Source organism: Pleurodeles waltl, chromosome 3_1 (genome assembly GCF_031143425.1).
Source record: "Pleurodeles waltl isolate 20211129_DDA chromosome 3_1, aPleWal1.hap1.20221129, whole genome shotgun sequence".
Taxonomy (NCBI): Eukaryota; Metazoa; Chordata; class Amphibia; order Caudata; family Salamandridae; genus Pleurodeles; species Pleurodeles waltl.
This window is the reverse complement of record NC_090440.1, coordinates 828418901-828439690: the sequence shown is the minus strand read 5'-3', so window position 1 is coordinate 828439690 and position 20790 is coordinate 828418901. Positions and strand designations below refer to the sequence as shown.

Below are 20790 nucleotides of genomic sequence, written 5' to 3'. Positions count from 1 at the left end.
TGGACACAAGCACAGGGTCAACTTCAAGATCTAGTGTTGATAGACCGCCAAACACACTTTTCGCTTCAATGGTGGAATCCTATAAATTTAAACCAAGGGCGGCCATTCCAAGACCCAGTGCCTCAATACGTGATCACAACAGATGCTTCCATGATGGGGTGGAGAGCACACCTCAACCAGCACAGTATATAAGGACAATCGGACGTGCAACAAAAGCAACTGCATATAAATCATTTAGAACTTCTAGCAGTGTTTCTAGCATTGAAAGCATTTCAACCGCTAATAGCCCACAAAACCATTCTTGTCAAAACAGACAACATGACAACAATGTATTACCTAAACAAACAAGGGGGGACACACTCATCACAACTGTGTCTCTTAGCACAAAAGATTTGGCATTGGGCGATTCACATTCGCCTAATAGCACAATACATCCCAGGGATTCAAAACCAGTTGGCCGACAATCTCAGTCGAGATCACCAACAAACACACAAATGGGAAATTCATCCCCAGATACTACAAACTTACTTTCTACGCTGAGGAACACCATAAATAGACCTATTCGCAACAAAAGAAAATGCAAAATGTAAAAACTTCGCGTCCAGGTATCCTCACCCTCAGTCCAAGGGCAATGCGTTATGGATGAGTTGGTCAGGGATATTTGCTTACGCTTTTCCCCCTCTCCCACTCCTTCCTTATCTGGTAAACAAATTGAGTCAAAACAAACTCAAACTAATACTAATAGCACCAACCTGGGCCCGTCAACCATGGTATACAACACTACTGGACCTGTCAGTAGTACCTCATATCAAACTACCCAACAGACCAGATCTGTTAACTCAACACAAACAACAGATCAGACACCCGAATCCAGCATCGCTCAATCTAGCAATCTGGGTCCTGAAGTCTTAGAATTTGGACATTTAGACCTTACACAAGAATGTATGGAGGTCATTAAACAAGCTAGGAAACCTACTACAAGACATTGTTATGCAAACAAATGGAAAAGATTTGTTTATTTGTGCCATAATAATCAAATTCAACCACTACATGCTTCCGCCAAAAACATTGTAAGCTACTTATTACACTTACAAAAATCTAAACTAGCATTTTCTTCCATTAAAATACATCTCACAGGAATATCTGCCTATCTGCAGATTACACATTCAACATCACTCTTTAGAATCCCAGTCATCAAAGCATTTATGGAGGGTTTAAAAAGAATCATACCCCCGAGAACACCACCAGTTCCCTCGTGGAACCTCAATATTGTATTAACCCGACTCATGGGTCCACCATATGAACCCATGCACTCTTGTGAGATGCAATACTTAACATGGAAATTAGCCTTCCTAATAGCTATCACATCTCTTAGAAGAGTAAGTGAAATACAAGCATTTACTATACAAGATCCCTTTATACAAATACATAAACATAAAGTAGTTCTCCGTACAAATCCCAAATTCTTACCAAAAGTTATATCACGTTCCACCTAAACCAAACTGTGGAACTCCCAGTCTTTTTTCCACAACCAGACTCAGTAGCTGAAAGAGCCTTACATACATTAGACATTAAGAGAGCACTAATGTATTACATTGATAGAACAAAACAATTTCGTAAAACAAAACAATTGTTTGCAGCCTTCCAAAAACCTCATGCAGGAAATCCAATATCCAAACAATGCATTGCCAGATGGATAGTGAAATGTATTCTGACCTGCTATATTAAAGCAAAAAGAGATCTACCTATTACGCCAAAGGCGCACTCCACTAGGAAGAAAGGCGCCACAATGGCCTTTCTAGGAAATATACCCATGACAGAAATCTGTAAGGCAGCCACATGGTCTACGCCTCATACATTCACAAAACATTACTGTGTAGATGTGCTAACGGCACAACAAGCCACAGTAGGCCAAGCAGTACTACGAACATTGTTTCAAACAACTTCAACTCCTACAGGCTGAACCACCGCTTTTGGGGAGATAACTGCTTACTAGTCTATGCACAGCATGTGTATCTGCAGCTACACATGCCATTGAACGGAAAATGTCACTTACCCAGTGTACATCTGTTCGTGGCATTAGTCTCTGCAGATTCACATGCGCCCACCCGCCTCCCCGGGAGCCTGTAGCCGTTTAGAAGTTGATCTTGAACATCTGTATATTTGTAAATATATTACTTTAAACTACATTATGTACATTACTCCATTGCATTGGCACTATTACTAGCATACACAACTCCTACCTCACCCTCTGCGGGGGAAAAAATCTAAGATGGAGTCGACGCCCATGCGCAATGGAGCCGAAATGGGAGGAGTCCCTCGGTCTCGTGACTCGAAAAGACTTCTTCGAAGAAAAACTTGTAACACTCCGAGCCCAACACCAGATGGTGGGATGTGCACAGCATGTGAATCTGCAGCGACTAATGCCACGAACAGATGTACACTGGGTAAGTGACATTTTCTATATATATATATATATATATATATATATATATATATATATATATATATATATTTTTGTAAGCAAGAGATAAATGCCACGCACTCCGTTCAGCTCCTCAAAAAATAAATCAAGTTTATTCGATGCAGAAAGAGAAAACCAACTCGTTTTGACTTTACAGTCTTCTTCCTGGTTTTACAGTCCTTTCTCCATTCTCACTATTTATAGTGCTTTATTCCCAAAGTCATTACAATGCATTATGGTTCGAGTCGTTTTTCCGTGTATACTCTCATATAATTAACCTAAAAAGGAATTTTTCAGTAGTTAGCAATTGCATTGGGATTAAAAAGAAAATATCTGAGCAAAATACTATGGAGAAGGGAATCAATAATCACTTAAATAAATTAATAATTATTCCATTATATCATTTTGAAAGGTAGGCAAAAAGTAATCAACTTCTTATGTACATGATTAATTTAAAAATACTTATGAGGATTAGCCACAATAATTGTATACAAAAAATGTTTTGAATTCACATTTTAACATTTAACTTAAATTAAAGTATTCTAGTTTCATAAGGACATCATTAACATTATAAATACCAATATTCCAAAATTTAAAGATGAACAAAAAGTTCCTCATCATTATTCAATCCCAATGGGCTCTTTGTCCTCATTAAGATAATATATTTAGATTCAAGTTGTCTGAGTTTCTTTACTCTATCTCCACCCCTCTCATGTTCAGGAATATGGTCAATTCCATAATACCGTAACTGTTTCCAACTGTTCACTTCATGTTGCTGAAAATGTTTAGCAATAGCATATGTTAAATCCTTATGCAGAACTTCTCTGATATGTTCTAAAATTCTTTTCTTAAGCATGCAAATTGTACTACCTATGTATTTTAAACCACAATGACACTCAATGACGTAGACTGTAAATTTTGTATTGCAGGTAATTCGATGTTTTATCTTCAATTTCATGTCAATTTTCAATTATTGTGGCTAATCCTCATAAGTATTTTTAAATTAATCATGTACATAAGAAGTTGATTCGTTTTTGCCTACCTTTCAAAATGATATTTTGGGATAATTATTAATTTATTTAAGTGATTATTGATTCCCTTCTCCATAGTATTTTGCTCAGATATTTTCTTTTTAATCCCAATGCAATTGCTAACTACTGAAAAATTCCTTTTTAGGTTAATTATATGAGAGTATACACAGGAAAAACTACTCGGACCATAATGCATTGTAATGACTTTGGGAATAAAGCACTATAAATAGTAAGAATGGAGAAAGGACTGTAAAACCAGGAAGAAGACTGTAAAGTCGAAACGCGTTGGTTTTCTCTTTCTGCATCGAATAAACTTGATTTATTTTTTGAGGAGCTGAACGGAGTGCATGGCATTTATCTCTTGCTTACAAAATTTATTGAGGGTTCAGCCACCCTCTTTGGCTCGCACCAGCTGAGTGCGCGTCGTTTTTTCTCTTGGCCTGCTTTGTTTTGAATATATATATATATATATATATATATATATATATATATATATATATTCAAATTCTGAGCAACCAAGATCGTTCTTTAACAGTAAATAGCCAATAGCGGCTCTGTTTTGCAATGCAGCTTTTCTAGTACCTTGTATATCTAGCAATAATTCAGCTAAAGGAATGAACATATGATTAATATTCTTAACCATTTAACATGCTAACTTATTATTAATATGAGTATTATAAATGGGTAGCCCGGTACACCTACAATAGAAAGACACAAGCTTCTTATATACTCTGATTTGGATAATATTTGAATGTCAGAGCCACAGTCCTACCCTAATTGAACTGCATCCCTAGGATAGTGAGTCTGTACAGAGTGAAATGGAAACATCATGAGTCCTAATCGTGTAGAGTAAACACGGTCCACCAGTTATATGAGCAGAAATGTATGTAAAAGTGATATTTGCACAAGAAACCAACCATCCCACTATCAGTTTGGCGTGTTTGATGTTACTAGCGGCAGTCACAATGTGAAGGCAAGAGATGTTATTGGTCATGTTCTTGCAATGTTTATTAGTTCGGTGATAACAAAGTTTGGTGTTCCCACGGTATCTCTTCAGGACACCCCGTTTTTGCCACAAGGCGCAGTTGAGCACATTTTCCAATGTCATAAGAATTGCAAGACATGCTGTAACAGACGTCGTCGGTTGTGATATTATACACAATTATTTGAGTAATGTTTTCCCACTTTTCGTTAGTTGTTTCTTGGCAAAACCTACAATATTCGTAGAGGCTAAAATGGGATATCACATTGTGTTTTTGGACATCTCTGTCTTGGTTAGTGGCATTGAATATTTCAGTTAGAACTTTTTCTGATGTGGGAATTGCAACCAGACATGTGAATATGACGTCCACTGTACTTTTTAGGGAGGCCATGCAAAAGTCCGACCTGATGAGTACGACTCTCGCCAAATGTATCAAGAACTTTTCGGTCAAATGCAGTGAAGGTGTCGATCTGTGTGCTCGATCAATCATTTCGGAGTTGGGGGCTTTCGTTCCCTTTTGACCCTACGTGCACACACCTGAAAGGAGACCACGCAGTATAGCCAGCACACATACACCTTGTAGTATGATCTGTAAAAGACACACGTATGATTATTCTCGCAAATAACATTTGTCAGCTGGCACATGTTACCACTTCTCTTTCCCAAGCTTCATAACTAACAATATGTTGTCCTTCCCCTTGGCAGTGATTTCTGCTTGTTCAGTAGGAAGATTTGGGGATTCTACTCACACTTTAGCACCAGGGTTTTTCTCAGTTGAGCCAAAACCTCCCTCCCCACGCACTGTAAGAAGGGCTGGGGCAGTACCCTTTTTAACTATTCCTCCATACACTGGGATAAGCACCATCTGGGCAATTCTATCTCCTGATTATACCATCAAATCAGTGTCTCCACTATTCAGTAGGATAAACTTACATTCTCCTTGGTAGTCTGCATCGATCACTCCCCCCAAGACCTGAATACCTCTGAGTGCCAACCCAGACCTGGGAGCAATCAATCTGAAATGCTCAGGGGAATCTGTATTCCAACACCTGTATCACAGAGTGCCATGTCTCTTGGTTTCAGTGTGTATGCTTTTAATGCATGTAACTGAAGACCTGCAGATTTTGGCGTGGCTTGGTAAGAAGCTAAGGCTCCTGGTTTTATCTCCCAATATATGAAGGTTTTGGTCGCTACATGAGGTTGTATCTGTAATGCCATGGTTAACATCCGCATTAGCCGAGTCTCTGCATTTGTCAATGGTCTATTATTCAGAATTTGGAGGCCTTCATTTAGATGCTCTCTCCAGTTTTTCAATGGTCCATCTGAAAGTTTTAGTAATTGGGCTTTGAGCAAGGCATTCATTCCACCAATTAGTCCTGCAGCTTGTGGATAGTAAGGAATGTGATATATCCACTCAATGTTGTGTTTTAAACAGTAATCTTGTACCAATTTTCCTTTAAAATGTGACCCATTGGCACTCTGTACCTGGAGTGGTACTCCATAATATGACATTAACAAGTCCAGAGTTTTGATTGTATTATACTGAGTGGCACGTTTACAAGGGACTGCAATCGGGTAACCAGATTAAGTGTCCACTCCTGTGCAAGCGTATTGTCTCCCGCAACTGGTCAGTAGTGGCCCAATGTAATCATTTTGCCATATCTGCCCCAGTAACTTCCCTCTCCCCAACTGACCTCTGACAGTTTGTGGGACAGATCTCTGTTGTGTGTGTTGACAAATGGGACGTTGCATGATCAGTTTTTATCAAGTCTTGGGGAATGTGCATCCCTCTAATCTTTGCCCACCTGTAAGTGCCTTTGTCTCCCAGGTGTCCACATTTTTGGTGCGCCCATTTAGCCATCCCCACCAATTCAGAATTCTGTGTCACCACCTCTGCCTCTGAGATTTAGGCTTCGTCATCTGCAAGGGAATTGAACCATGTTCTAGTGAATCAGTGGAACAGTGGGAATTTACATGATACACAGTGACAGTACTTTGCTCTAGCATTTCCCAAATTTCCTTCCACACCTTTTTGCCCCACACCTCTTTTGAATGTATTTGCCAGTTATGTGCATGCCATGTGGGAAGCCAGGTGGCTAACTTATTGGCTGTGGACCATGAATCGATATAAATGTGACAAGTTCCAGGCAATTCTTGTTTTAGTGCTTGATACACAACTTACAATTCTGCATATTGACTACTCTCCCCTTCTCCCATAGTGGTCAACCATTCTTGATGATCGGGTTGTATGACACTACTTTCCAATGTCTTTTGGTCCCCACATACTTGGCTGATTCATCGGTAAACCATACATGCTTCCTACCCTCAAGGGACAAGGATTCAAATGGCTCACCCCATCTCACTGGTGACTTTTATTTGTGGTACCTCCTGCACCCTCTCCTCATCCTGCACAGGGGCCTTTGACACCTGTTCATGTAGAGCTGCTGTCCCTGCTGGCCCCACTCTGGCCCTATCTTGTATGTACCATGTCCAACTAATGATACTAGCCTCTTGCGCATGTCCTATGGAGTGAGTTTTAGGGGAACTTTATGACCTAGTGTAATTTGCTCAGTATCCATTAGAACCCAGTAGCATGCAAGTAACTGTGTGTGTGTGTGTGTGTGTGTGTTTGTGATTCTTGTTGCGCACTGAAAGTTTCAGGGTGATCAGTCACGCGGGGCCAGAGAAAAATGGGGGAGGGGCAAAAAAGTTGTTTCCCATGTTAATTTCCATAGGACCTTTAGACATGACTACAGCCCGAACACTGGGCGAATTACTCCAAGTTTGGCAGAAAGCTGACTTTCAGTACACAGATTACGCTTTCGCTTCTTCGGTTTAAATCTGTTCAGTACTTTTCGCGTCCTAAGGTAACTATAACTCACGCCCCCGCCATGCACATGTTTTTCTTCAAAAATTTGACTGCGAATATTTCATGTATACTTCTGAGGATGCTATAGAAGTTCTCATAACTGCTGTAATAACGGGTAATTAGCAGTGCATGACAAGGGCGCAAATTATAGTTACCTTAGTGCACGAGTTATAGTTACTTGAAAGAACTGTAACTGCTGACTGACTGTGGTTTTGTACGAGTACATTCAGAACCTAACTTTAACATCCCTGTAACCTTTGTTTTTTTCAGTGTGTGTGTGTGTGTATAATTATCTATGAATAATTGTATGAATGGTGGTACATAGAAGTTCGTTTTTTCAATCCAATTTTAGTGAAAAGTTGTATTCTGTAAACCTTTTTAGGTTGTTTTTATTATATTTCCTTCTATTCCTTGGAGGGGGGAGTGTATTTACCAACTGATTATTATTGTTGTATTCATTGAGGGCAAGTGTATTTTTTCTCTACACAAAATACATTATTTATGGTTGTCTTATGATGTAGGTCTGGTTGGATTCTACCTTTACATAATAAGAGCTAGGAGATGTAGCTCAGTGGTAGTGATTCTTACCTATATTGGTTCAGACACCATGAAGCGCAAGGGTTCGTTTCCCATCCTGGGAGTCAACAGCAGCTCTTAAATCCTTCTTTTAAGGGTCTGCTTTCTGGCAGAATATGCTGGTCGAACATGCAGTTTCAGTCTACATATCGGAGTATATGGATTTTTCTTCAGTAGTTCATTTGGTACTAGTATTGTGATCATGGGTAGCCTTTCTTAACAACACTTTCTTCGTCTCTTATGATGACATCGCTTTGGTCATTCTGCAGTATTTACAAGATGTTCGTGCATGGACTCGCTTCTCATTAAGGGAGCAAGTAACTTAAATTTAGATTCTCTTTGTTCGTCTTTTACACTGATTGCTCATATTGACGTGGATTTTCTCTATTCCAAGTTTTTGATTGTTTGACTCCTTACCAGTGGTTTTCCTAAGGAGTCTTTAGTTGTAAAATATGTTAAGAGTCACCTACATTCAATTGCATGGCGGTCTTTTTGCTTTACTCTAGACCTAATTTATTTTTTAGACTATAATTTTAATTGTTATCAATCTTGGATGATGGTTTTCCCATGTGCCTCAGGTTATTATAACTTTTTATAATGATGGTCTTTTACACAATTCTTTTTACTAAAGAGTATGTGATCCTTCATATCATTATTATGAGTGCATAGTCTATTCTCCAGTACTAAATCCATTTTCTTCTGGATAAAAGACTTGCAATGTGGTTAAACTGTTTGACACCCAATTGACATGCTATCATGGGTATGCTTATTTCTTGCTCTCATGTTTTATAGTGTTAGTCACCTGTGGTTCTTTCCATAGGTTGGGATGTCGTAGAATATTTTCTTATTCTTCCTCATTATTATTCTTATCAGGTCTTTTTCTCTGGTGCTGGACTGGTTTTTACAATACTTAAAGACTTTTCTAGAATCCCAGTTCGGAGTCCCTCCTCTGGGTTATTATACTTTGGTATCTGATTCTAAAGTAGGGAATCTGCGGCTAAATCTGTCTATCAGATGAACAAGTTACTTGGCAATGCATTATCAGGTAGAGACAGGATCCAGCTGCAGATTTCTTAATGACCCTCCCATTTTCCCTGCTCTGCGAACCGAGTTCCTCTTTTGTCTCAGAAGATTTAATTTTGGAAACCATTATCTAGAATTCAGAATTCTGTGATTAATTGTCAAAAGGGTGTCCTTTGTTCAAAACCACACTGTTTCGATAGGCATTTTTTATGTGTGGCTCCACGTTTTCAGCGCGAAAAATAGCACAGAATAAATCATCATCGAGTTATATGGACACCGCAGACGTCACATTCGGTGGACGACATTGACACGGAGTCGCTCAACTCCCTCTACCGACTCTCAGACGTACTATGAAAAAAATGTTTCTGGATCCAGTCTGGCACCTTGGGAGAGTCTAAAGTAGGGAATCTGCTGTTAGATCCTGCGTCTACCAGTTTATGCATTACCAAAGATAAGTAACTTGTTCATCTTGTTGTGGGAGTGATTTGCTAGAATGTCGTTGAGTTCCTGTGAGGGAGGGTTCGTGTTTCTTGGTGGCTGTTCAGCAGGAGAACTCTCTGACAATGGTGATGAGTTCCTTAGTCATTGGTGGTATTTGTTGTGAGCTGACTTGAAAGTGGCTCAGTTTGTATTGTATCTGCTGGGTGGATGAATCTCTTATTGGAAAGGGAGAGCATATGGGTCATATGTTCCATGTCTAGGGTCTGTCACAGCCTCTGAAACCAGAACGGTATTGGGGAGGGAGGGTCACCAAATTCTTTCAGGCAGGAAAAGCTATGTGAATTGTTTCTCTGCTCCGGGCACTAAGGGTGGTCGGTGGTATCCCAACAGAGTGGCGAGGTGAGCTGGGAGGAGACAGCCCAGTTGGCCTTTGAAATGCCCAAAGATTTCCTTCCGATCTGTTTGGGTTGCAAGACAATCAATTATGGAGGAATGTGCCCATAGCTTTGTGGGCCGTGCCAGCATGCCATGGAGGTGGTAGAGAACAGGCAGGAAAGTCTGACAGGTGTCGGATACCATTGGATCATGACTTTTAAGGCTGGTTCTCTATGGGAAGTATTCCTATGCATTTTCGGAATCTCCTTCCAGAGACGGTCACACTGTTTGTCCGGGTTTGGTTGTTGTAGATCGCTCTTTCATTTTACCATGCAGGGATGCTTGGAGTGTGGGTTAAAGTCTTGATTAGCAGTGTAAGTTCAAGAAATCAGTCCCTTTACTTTAGGTCTCACCTAAGACCATGCATGCACTATCGCTTGCAAAACAGTTTGTTTACTAATAGGGCTTAAAACCTGCCCATTGCTTACCATTGGTGGGCTTTATTGTCACTCATTTCCTTGCTTCTCTTTGGTCAGCAAGTGTCAACTTCACTTCATCTTCGTGTGTTTGTCCTTACCTTGGAGCATTGCCCAGGTAGCTGCTTCCCTTTCTGAGAGTCCTTCCACTACTTCCCGCTTTCAGAGATATTTTGTTTCCCTTTTTACTTGCACTGCCTTCCTCCCTGCTCATTTCACATTGTGGTTTGGCCTGTCCCTCCCCTGTTGTTGCTTGCCCCATCCATCCCCAATTCGTCGCTTGCCCCTCCTGCCCTGCCAAAAAAATCATCTAAAAGTCACGCCAACAGGTGTCAAGATGCTGCAAAGATACCAATGGTACAGCGCTCCAAACTCTGCATGTTTTTTTGACTGTTAATATGTGGGGCCAAAATGGGAAACTTCAGGTCAGACGTAAGATAAGCAAAAAATGTTTTTGTGAAGGTAGAGAACATTTTTCACTGCCTATTGCAGTCAGTGCTGACTGCGTCAGTGATTTTTTTTTCTTTTCTAACTTTCAGCTGTGCTGCATGACAAAATGCCTAAAATAAATTGACAAAGCCAATAGCTCTCCCAAGAGTGAGACCTATTGGATTTGCCAATGCTTGTTTATGTTTCAAAAAAGCTTTATGGTGACCTCTTCTTCACCTCGCGAACTGGAATTTATGTCACTGTCATTTGAGGGAAGAAAGCATTGTCTATCAGTATGTAAAAGTTTGTAGTTCGGCCATATGTTGCAAGATTTGAGTCCCTGTTTGTTTTTTGTTTGTTTTTTTAGCAACTTGCTGGCTGAGAACTAGCCATTCTTGTATTATGTAACCTCCTTATGGTGCGAGGATTGCTTTTCGTTTGCTTTGTAAACATTCTGTTTCATTGACGTCTTTGGTGTGTATTTGCCTGATTCACGAGGTGCAGACAAATTAAGTGTCCAGAGCAGTGTTGGAATGATCATATCATCATATTTAATGTCAATGGTCTGAATAAAAAAAAAAAGGTGTTTGTTCTGCTTTGTTAAACTTTTGATAAGCTGGAGGAGACCCAGTCAAGTTCACTGTTTTCATTTGGATGTGGATCAGGTTTGTCACCACCTTTATGGCCCCCCTCCCCCATAATACCCCGCCTCCAAATCACCAATTGGCACAATCGTTGTTGCTGAGGCCCACTATCAATTTTCTGAAAAAATAAACCGTAGTGAAAATGCACCCCATGTTAATATTAAACCCACATTAAGCTTCATTGTGCTTTCCTGTACTTTCTGAGGTGCTCATTAACTTCGGTCGAGGTAACTTCTGATAACAAGGAACCTAATTTGTCTTTTCAAATAGTTTGATTTCAATTTTACTTAAACCGTATCTTAATATCTGTGCACAGTTATGTGGTGTTTGTGTGCCATGTTAAATTCCATTCAGATCAAATGTTCACCAAAATGCATACATGCCGCTCCAGTTTTTAATTTGTATACTTGTGGCTTAAGTCTTTGCGTTAAATGTGCTTATTTATCAGTTGATCAATGATGGAAACTATCAGTAGTAATGTTGACGTTTCACATAGACCCCTTCACTTGTTTGCTTCTAAAGGCGCTCTGTATGAGCTGAGTTATGCCCTAGCACATTAAACCCATGTGATTGATACTATCACAGCATAAATACATCCATGCTTTCAAATCCATTCAAATAATAGGTAAATATTTGAAATCTAAGAATATGTATAAAAATCTTAACAAGCCAGACAAAAAAAAAAAAGACTAATACCAATTTTTAGAATGTTCCAATGTTTAAAGTAAATGTAAAGTGGAGAAGCAACTGTAACTCTGAGTCATAAGACACTGTAGCCTGAAAACATTTAATGAGAGAAAAATGTATCTTCTTTTACGAAATAGAGAACCACTTGCGCCAGCATGGTGGGAGGTTAACTTGGAGGGAAAAGTATTTCTCGCTGCTGTTGGGTTTTTGAGCACTGGGTGATTTCGGAAGACTCCCCGTGGCTTGAGGATCTGTTAGCGACTGGTCTAAGCCTTACTAGTCTCTTCCGACCTTGAGTTTGATTCTGCTACCTCCTGTAGGACAGCCCTTTCCATTTCGTGCCAGTAAACAGTAATAGGGATGTGGCAATGAAATTACCGGTTTACTTCCCCTAGATCGAGTTCCCCAAGAGTCTATTTTGTGAATGTGCTTATTAACCAAAGTTACTAGGAAGACAACTTCTGTGTCTTCCGCTAAAGGTTTAGTATGGGGCACATATGTGCCTGCCATTTTATTTTGTTATGACCTATTGTATTTTTGCTAGGGTCATAGTTGAGTACTTCACAATTGTGATCTAACGGTAAAAGCTTCATTTGTATTACATTAAATGTGAAGAAGTAAACCAATGTTGGTATGCACGGATTCAAGGGCATGCTTGTAGCAAGTTACTGTGTCTAATAATCACCCGACAGGCGAAATGTATATTGTAGAATGTACTGTCAAAAGTAACATATATTTCCAGACAAAAAAGTAGAAGCTTACTGAGTAATTAAAATCATAAATGTTTTTACTATGTTGCTATCTTTTCACTTTTTTGTGTTATGTACAGTTTATTAACATGTGGAACAAAACTTTTAAACCTTTGGACCTCATCAAGTGTAAGCTCTACTCTGGGGGCAGGAGCCAAGAAAGGAAGTCCAATGGAAAGAATTGTTCTCCAGGTATCATCTCCTGATATTAGTTTCATTGTTTTATGCTAATTTTTGTCTCTTAACCAAGTCATTCTTTGTTGCATTGTATTTGCTTTCTAGTAATTTGAAGTGATTTGATATTCAGTGCTACACCAACCTGATTGCCTTTTTGGAAGGTTTAGTGGTGTTCTGTTGCCGTGTGACTGCACAAATTGCAGCTTGAATTTGGATTCTTGGTGCCAAGTTTAGCATCTCAAGCCTTTATAGCTCATTTATCACAATACATTTTTGTATGTCTTTTATGCAACTCCACTAAAATGTTTGTTTCTTGAAATTAGGGCATGCTTAGGATGGATATTTCAATTTATTTTCATTCCATTGTGGAACATTTTAGCTCTTGCCCTTGTAGGAAGTTGGCTCTGTATATACTATTTCAAAGTAAGAAATAGTGTGCACAGAGTCCAAGGGTAAGATAGTGGCAAACGTAGATAATTCTAATGCTCAGGGCTGGTCAGGTGCAGAGGTCAAAGAGGTGCCCAAAATACATAGGCGCCTATGGAGAACAGGGGGTGCTCCGGTTCCAGTCTGCCAGCAGGTAAGTACCTGCATCATTGGGGGCAGACCAGGGGGGGTTTTGTAGAGCACGGGGGGACACATGTAGGTACACAAAACACACTCTCAGCGGCACAGGGGTGGCCGGGTGCAGTGTGCAAGCAGGCGTCGGGTTTTAGGTAGGAAACAATGGAGGGACCCGGGGGTCACTCTAGCGGTGCAGGCAGGCACGGGGGGCTCTTTGGGGCAGCCACCACCTGGGCTAGGCAGAGGGTCGTCTGGGGGTCACTCCTGCGTCAAAGTTTGGTTCCTTCAGGTCCTGGGGGCTGTGAGGGTACAGTGTTGGTTCCAGGCGTCGGGTCCCTTGTTACAGGCAGTCGCGGTCAGGGGGAGCCTCTGGATTCTCTCTGCAGGCGTCGTTGTGGGGTATCAGGGGGGTCGTCTCTGGTTACTCACGGGCTTGCAGTCGCCGGGGAGTCCTCCCTGTGGTGTTTGTTCTCTGGATCTCGAGTCGGGGGCGTCGGGTGCAGAGTGTGAAGTCTCACGCTTCCGGCGGGAAATGTGCAGTCTTTGAAAGTTGCTTCTTTGTTGCAAAGAAGTAGCTGGTTTTGAACAGGGCTGCTGTTCACGGGAGTTTCTTGGTCCTTTATTCCAGGGCAGTCCTCTGAGGCTTCAGAGGTCGCTCTTCCCTGTTGGATGCATCGCTGGAGCAGGTTTTCGAAGTTGGAGACAGGCTGGTAGGGCTGGGGCCAAAGCAGTTGTCGTCTTCCTCGTTCTCTGCAGGCTTGTAGGTCAGCAGTCCTTCTTGTTTCTTCAGGTTGCAGGAATCTGATTTCCTGGGATCTGGGGCGCCCCTAATTACTGAATTTAGGGGTGTATTTAGGTCTGGGAGGGCAGTAGCCAATGGCTACTGTCCTTGACGGTGGCTACACCCTCTTTGTGCCTCCTCCCTGTGGGGAGGGGGGGGCACATCCCCTAATCCTATTGGGGAATCCTCCAAAACTAAGATGGAGGAATTCTCAAGGCAGGGGTCACCTCAGCTCAGGTCACCTTAGGGGCTGTCCTGACTGGTAAGTGGTGACTCCTTGTTTTTCTCATTATCTCCTCCAGCCTTGCCGACAAAAGTGGGGGCAGTGGCCGGAGGGGCGGGCATCTCCACTAGCTGGGATGCCTTGGGGCGCTGTAACAAAAGGGGTGAGCCTTTGAGGCTCACCGCCTGGTGTTACAGTTCCTGCAGGGGGAGGTGAGAAGCACCTCCACCCAGTACAGGCTTTGTTCCTGTCCACAGAGTGACAAAGGCACTCTCCCCAGGTGGCCATCAACTTGTCTGGTGTGTGGCAGGCTGGCAGAAACTGGTCAGCCTACACTAGAAATCGGGTAGGTTTTCAGGGGGCATCTCTAAGATGCCCTCTGGGTGCATGTTACAATAAATGGCACACTGGCATCAGTGTGCATTTATTGTGCTGAGAAGCTTGATACCAAACTTCCCAGTATTCAGTGTAGCCATTATAGAACTGTGGAGTTCGTGTTTTTGACAAACTCCCAGATCATATACTCTTATGGCTACCCTGCACTTACAATGTCTAAGCCCTCACACCTGTGGTATAGTGCACCCTGCCTTAGGGCTGTAAGGCCTGCTAGAGGGGTCACTTACCTATGCCACAGGCAGTGTGAGGTTGGCATGGCACCCTGAGGGGAGTGCCATGTCGACTTAGTCATTTTCTCCCCACCAGCACACACGAGCTGTGAGGCAGTGTGCATGTGCTGAGTGAGGGGTCCCCAGGGTGGCATAATACATGCTGCAGCCCTTAGAGACTTTCCCTGGCATCAGGGCCCTTGGTACCAGTTACAAGGGACTTGCCTGAGTGCCAGGGTTGTGCCAGTTGTGGAGACAAAGGTACAGTTTAGGTAAATAACACTGGTGCTGAGGCCTGGTTAGCAGGGTCCCAGCACACTTTCAAATCATAGCTGAGCATCAGCAAAGGCAAAAAGTTAGGGGGTAACCATGCCAAGGAGGCATTTCCTAATAGCCCTGCTCAGTCCTTTAATTTTCTTAAGTCCCTTAGTTATTTTTCTTTTGGAAATGTATTTTTTTTTTTTTGTCTGCCTTAAACTGTGCCCCTTTGAAATCAGTTGTTTTTAGTTCTGTAGTGACATCACAGATATCTAATAGATCAGTTGCTTACATCGTACAGTGTGTTTTGGGTCCGCTCCCTTCAACCATTTTCTTTGGGACCAGCCTCTTTAAGCCATTAGCCTGAGACATTGTCAGCCATGTCTTTGGCTCAGCAGAGTATTTCTCACTCACCTAATCCTGTTGGCTGGTTGTGGGTGTTTCCATCCACCTCCAGTCAAGTGCTTGCATTCCAAAGCTTGAGGGATTATTTTAGATATACCAGCATGTCCCTCTGTTGGCACCTCATTGCAGTCCCTTCCTCTTTTCCCTTTTGTGCACGCTCCTGGTGGCTTTTAATTAGTGCTGAAGGGGTCAGGCTTTTCATTTTCTTTTTGTTGCATGTCAAGAGAGACATAAATTATAGTCCTGTATTTCTTCCCAGTTCATCAAAGGCCATCTTTCTATTCCTTCTTCATTTCTCCTAGAAATAAAGTTCGGGAGATATGAAGCCTTAAATATAATTCTACATTTCTTTCAATCTCATAAACAAAACTGTAATAAAGATTCCCTTGCCAGGCAGCTTTCTTTTGATATAGAAACAACAAAGAGCTAAAGTGAAGTCAGGATAGTCTTCAAAATAGTTTTCTTTAGTTTCTCACATTGAGCCCTGTCTGACTTCATTGTGATAATATTGTGAATATGCTCACTTGTGCATTCCTGTTTGCATCTATTAACACATAGACCCAGACCTATTGGCTTTAAAGTTAAGGCACATTCCAAAACTTTTGAATGGTATTTTCTCTGGTAATTGAGGTTTTAATCTTTAGGTCTGTCTCTTATCTCACCATCCTAATTTCTCCAAGCCCTAATGCAATTTCACAGTTAATCATCTGAGACCAATCTACTAGATTTGGTAGTAGCATATGGTACAAATAGCTGTAAAGCATATTACTGAAATATTTTTGTATGCCTCTAATCATTACCCCACTGTTGTTTGAGATTTACCTTGTAGCAGCCTTTTCAGTATAATTAATACAAAGTATGACATAACTTCCAGTGTTCACATTTTGTTAAGGGATAAACACATAATCTCTTTTAAACTTTCCATTGGCAATTATCAGAAGGTAAGACATGCATGTGTGAGCGTGCAGTCCAGGTTACTATTTTATACACCAAACTCCACACCACTAATTGTGAGATACCTAGATTATTGTGATTAAGAAAATGGAATGCACAGGACATTAGATCTCACCGTCTAAGAGAAAGAGGACATATTAATTTAATGTGAAAGGGATAAAAAAAAAGGGAATGATTGAGATCCATTCTTCTTAGCAATCTAAATAGGTTTACATCCTACACAAACCTCATACATACATAGGTTTTGTTGTCACATCACCCACACGGCACTGAAAGCTAATATATACATTTAACTCGGAATTAATTTACATATTTGTATATTACACATAGTTTATTTAAAAGAACAACATACTACAGCTCATTTAGGCTACATGATCTTCAATTCAGTCACTTGTATTTATGCATTTCTTTACTTTCACAAGAGGCAGAGTATGTCAACAAGAAGACCAAGTTACTTAGCTTTGGCGATGCCTTTTCTGATTAAAAACTGTATCTTGTCTCAGATTCCTTACCTTAAAGTATCCCCCAGGAGGCATCAGACTGGATCTGAAAACTCAATCAATCAGTCAGCATTTATAAGGAGCGGCTTATCACCCAGGGATCGGGGGGGTGACTTCAAGGCGCTAGCTGGGATACCCTCGAAAGTCAAATAGCAAGGTCTTTACATCCTTCGACTGGCTGAGGTGGAGCGGCATCCTGTTCTGGGCCTGCACGGCGAGGTAGGAGAAGGATCTTCCTCCGGCCATGTTCTTCCTGATCCTGGGGATGGTGGCGAGTGCCAGTTGAGCAGAACAGAGTTTCCTGGAAGGTGTGTAGAAGGCGAGGCGGTGGTTGATGTAGGCAAGTCTGATGTGAAGACCCTTGTATGCGTGTGTCAGGATCTTGAAAGAGATGCGTTTGTTGATGGGGAGCCAGTGTAGGTCTCTCAGGTGGGTAGAGATGTGGCTGTGGCGTTCTGTATTCTCTGATGTCTACTTTGGAGTTTCTTGTTGATTCTGGCATAGTGCATTGCCGTAGTCGAGGTTACTACTTACAAGTGCGTGAGTGACTGTCCTTCTTGCGTCAATGGGTATCCACTTGAAGATCTTCTGGAGTAGGCGGAGAGTCTGTAATCATGCGGATAAGATGGTGGTGACTTGGTGGGTCATGGAAAGTGATGAGTCGAGTATGAAACAAAGGTTGCGTGCGTGGTCGGTAGGAGAGAGGGCAGTCCGAGGGTGGTAGGCCACCAGGAGTCATCCTATGCAGTAGTGATGGGGCCCTGGATGAAGATCTCCATCTTGTTCGAGCTGAGCTTGAAGCTGCTGTCTCTCAGCCAGTCGGCGACTGCCTTCATTCTGTTGTGAAATTTCTCTTTGGCTGCTGATGTTTTGTCGGTGAGGGAGAGAAAGTGCTGTATGTCTTCGACGTACGAGACAAAGTTGAGCCCGTGGTGTCTGACGATCATGGCGAGAGGGGTCCTTTAGAGGTTGAAGAGTGTGGGGATCATGGATGATCCCTGGGGCACTCCACATTTGCTTTCTGTCTGCATCGAGGTGAAGGGGGGGGGGGGGGGGGGGAAGAGAGTCTTACTATCTGGGTTTGGCCGATGAGGAAGGGTCGGATCCACTCCAGGGCTTTGCCGCGGATGCTGGCGTTGTGTAGTCTGGTGCACAAGGTGGTGTGGGAGAATGTGTCAAAGGCTACAGAGAGATCGGTGAGGTGGAGGGCTGCTGTCACTCTGCGATCCCGTAGAGAGCGGATGTCATCTGTGGCTGCTAGGAGCGTGGTTTTGGTGCTGTGGCTGCTCCTGAAACCAGAATGGCATGGGTCGAGAATGTGGTTGGTCTCGATTAAGTTGGTGAGCTCTGTATTGATCGCTTTTTCAATTAACTTGGCTGCAAAAGGGAGCAGTGAGATTGGCCTGTAGTTTTTCAGATCCATTTGGCATGCAAAGGGCTTCTTCAGTAGCTGGTTTATCTAGACGTGTTTCCAGGTGTCAGGGAAGATGGCGGTCTCAATGGCACAGTTGATGGTGCAGCATAGTTAAAGTGCAATGGTGGTGCTGACTCATTCAAAGATGTGAGGGGGGCATGGGTCCAAGGGTGCCCCAGAGTGGATGGTGATCATGAGCTTCATGGTGTCATCCAGGGTGAGGAGGGTCCAGTGGTTCATGATTGGTTGGTGGCTGAAGTCCGTGGTGGTGCTGGTGCTGTTGGTGGGTGGGGGGGGCCTTTCCTGGCTCATCCCTCGTTGATGTCCTGTATCGTATGGTGGAAGAAGGTGGTGAGGTTATCGCAGAGGTTGTGGGAGGGCGGGTTGTCGGTGGTGTCCGTGCCAGGTTTTGTGAATTCCTTGGTTATGGTGAAGAGTTCCTTGCTATTGTGTGCGCTGGTGTTGATTCTCTCCTGAATGGGCAATTTTCTTGCTGCTCTGATGAGCCGGTGGTGTGCTGTGATGACATCCTTGAAGGCTTTGTGGTCTGTTGGGCAATTCAAGTCGCACTGGGGAATAATGACGAGAAAAGGCAGAAATGTACTGCAAACCATAGTCGAAATCAGTCGGAATAGGCAAATTAAGTTCGGAGGGCTTGTTCGGCAACTGCAGAAACGCCGATATGGCAGACAAATATCCCTGAACAGTGCCCAGAGCAAAACCTTGCTGGGCCAACCATAACACAAACAGTAACATATCAAGCAGTTTGGCATGAAGTCGGTTAACGTCCTTGTCTGAACACCAAGCCACAAACTTGTCCCAACGGCAGGCATGTCCAGATTTCATCAAAGGAGGCCTGGCTGCCAGAATAACGTCCACAGCCTCAGTGGAAAGATTGAAATCTCTCAGCTGTCAACTTTCAACCTCTAAGGATGAAGATGGGGCATTCGCAGATTGGGATGCAGGACCTAGTCCTGCTACTACGGAGATCCTCTGAAAGGGGCAGCCTTATCAGAGGACAGATGCTCAGTCCCAGGAATTAGGGTTACCATTGTCTCTTCTCCTAATCCAGAGCCACTAGGATAGCTTGGGCCTGGGTGGTCCTTATCTTTTTGAGAACTCTGGGCAACAGTGATAATAGCAAAAAGGCGCACAGGATCTCAAGTTCCACTCCAAGCAGAACACATCTCCTTGTGAGAGCCACTTTGGAAACTCCAGTGTGCAAAAATGCTGACATTGCACGTTCTCTGTACTGGCAGATAGATTGAGCCGTTGTTCTCCTCAGTTGCAGAATAGGCGTTCCACCTCATCTGGGTGTGGATGCCATTCATGGTCCACAAGGCGTCGTTGGCTGAGTTGGTCTGAGTTAATCTGCCCTTTTGATGAGAGATCCCCCCCCCCCCCCCACCCCATTTGTACGACTAGGAAGTTGTGTCCAAAGGCGCAGCTTGTTGCAGTACCACACGGTGGTGATGCTTTCTGTCTGTGAACACCATCACCACCCTCCCTTTGATAGATGGTGTAGGAAACTGCCCTTTTTGGCATGGTTACCCTCCGACATTTTGCCTGATATTGGTGCTGACTTGACTGAAGGTGTGCTGGGATCCTGCTAACCAGGTCCCAGCACCAGTGTTCTTTCCCTAAAACTGTATCATTGTACTCAAAATTGGCACACCCCTGGCACACACCTAAGCCCCTTGTAAAAGGTACCAGTGGTACTAAGGGCTCTGTGACTAGGGAGGGTACCTAAGGGCTGCAGCATGTATTATGCCACCCGAAGGGACCCCTCACCAACCACATGCACACTGCCATTGCACCTTGTGTGTGCTGGTGGGGAGCAAAAAAAGGTGAAGTCGACATGGCATCCCTCTCAGGATGCCATGCCAACCAACCACTGCCTGTGGCATAGATAAGTCACCCCTCTAGCAGGCATTACAGCCCTAAGGCAGGGTGCAGGTGAGGACATAGCTGCATGAGCAAAATGCCCCTACAGTGTCTAAGTCCATTCTTTTACATTGTAAGTTCAGTGTGGCCACATAAAGTACCTGGCTGCAAGTTTATAATTACAAACTCCACAGCTCCATGATGGCTTCACTGAAGACTGGGAAGTTTGGTATCAAACCTCTCAGCACAATAAACCCACAGTGGTGCCAGTGTTGGATT

The 20790-nt window shown here is 42.8% G+C and overlaps 1 protein-coding gene across 1 annotated transcript in view; it reads left to right on the top strand.

Moving 5' to 3' along the window:
- Positions 1-20790, top strand: part of PIK3C2A (phosphatidylinositol-4-phosphate 3-kinase catalytic subunit type 2 alpha) — an 852450-nt gene that overhangs the window by 381832 nt on the left and 449828 nt on the right. Inside the window, 1 exon segment of the mRNA XM_069223730.1 lies at positions 12827-12938. Coding sequence (XP_069079831.1) covers positions 12827-12938 — 112 coding nt within the window.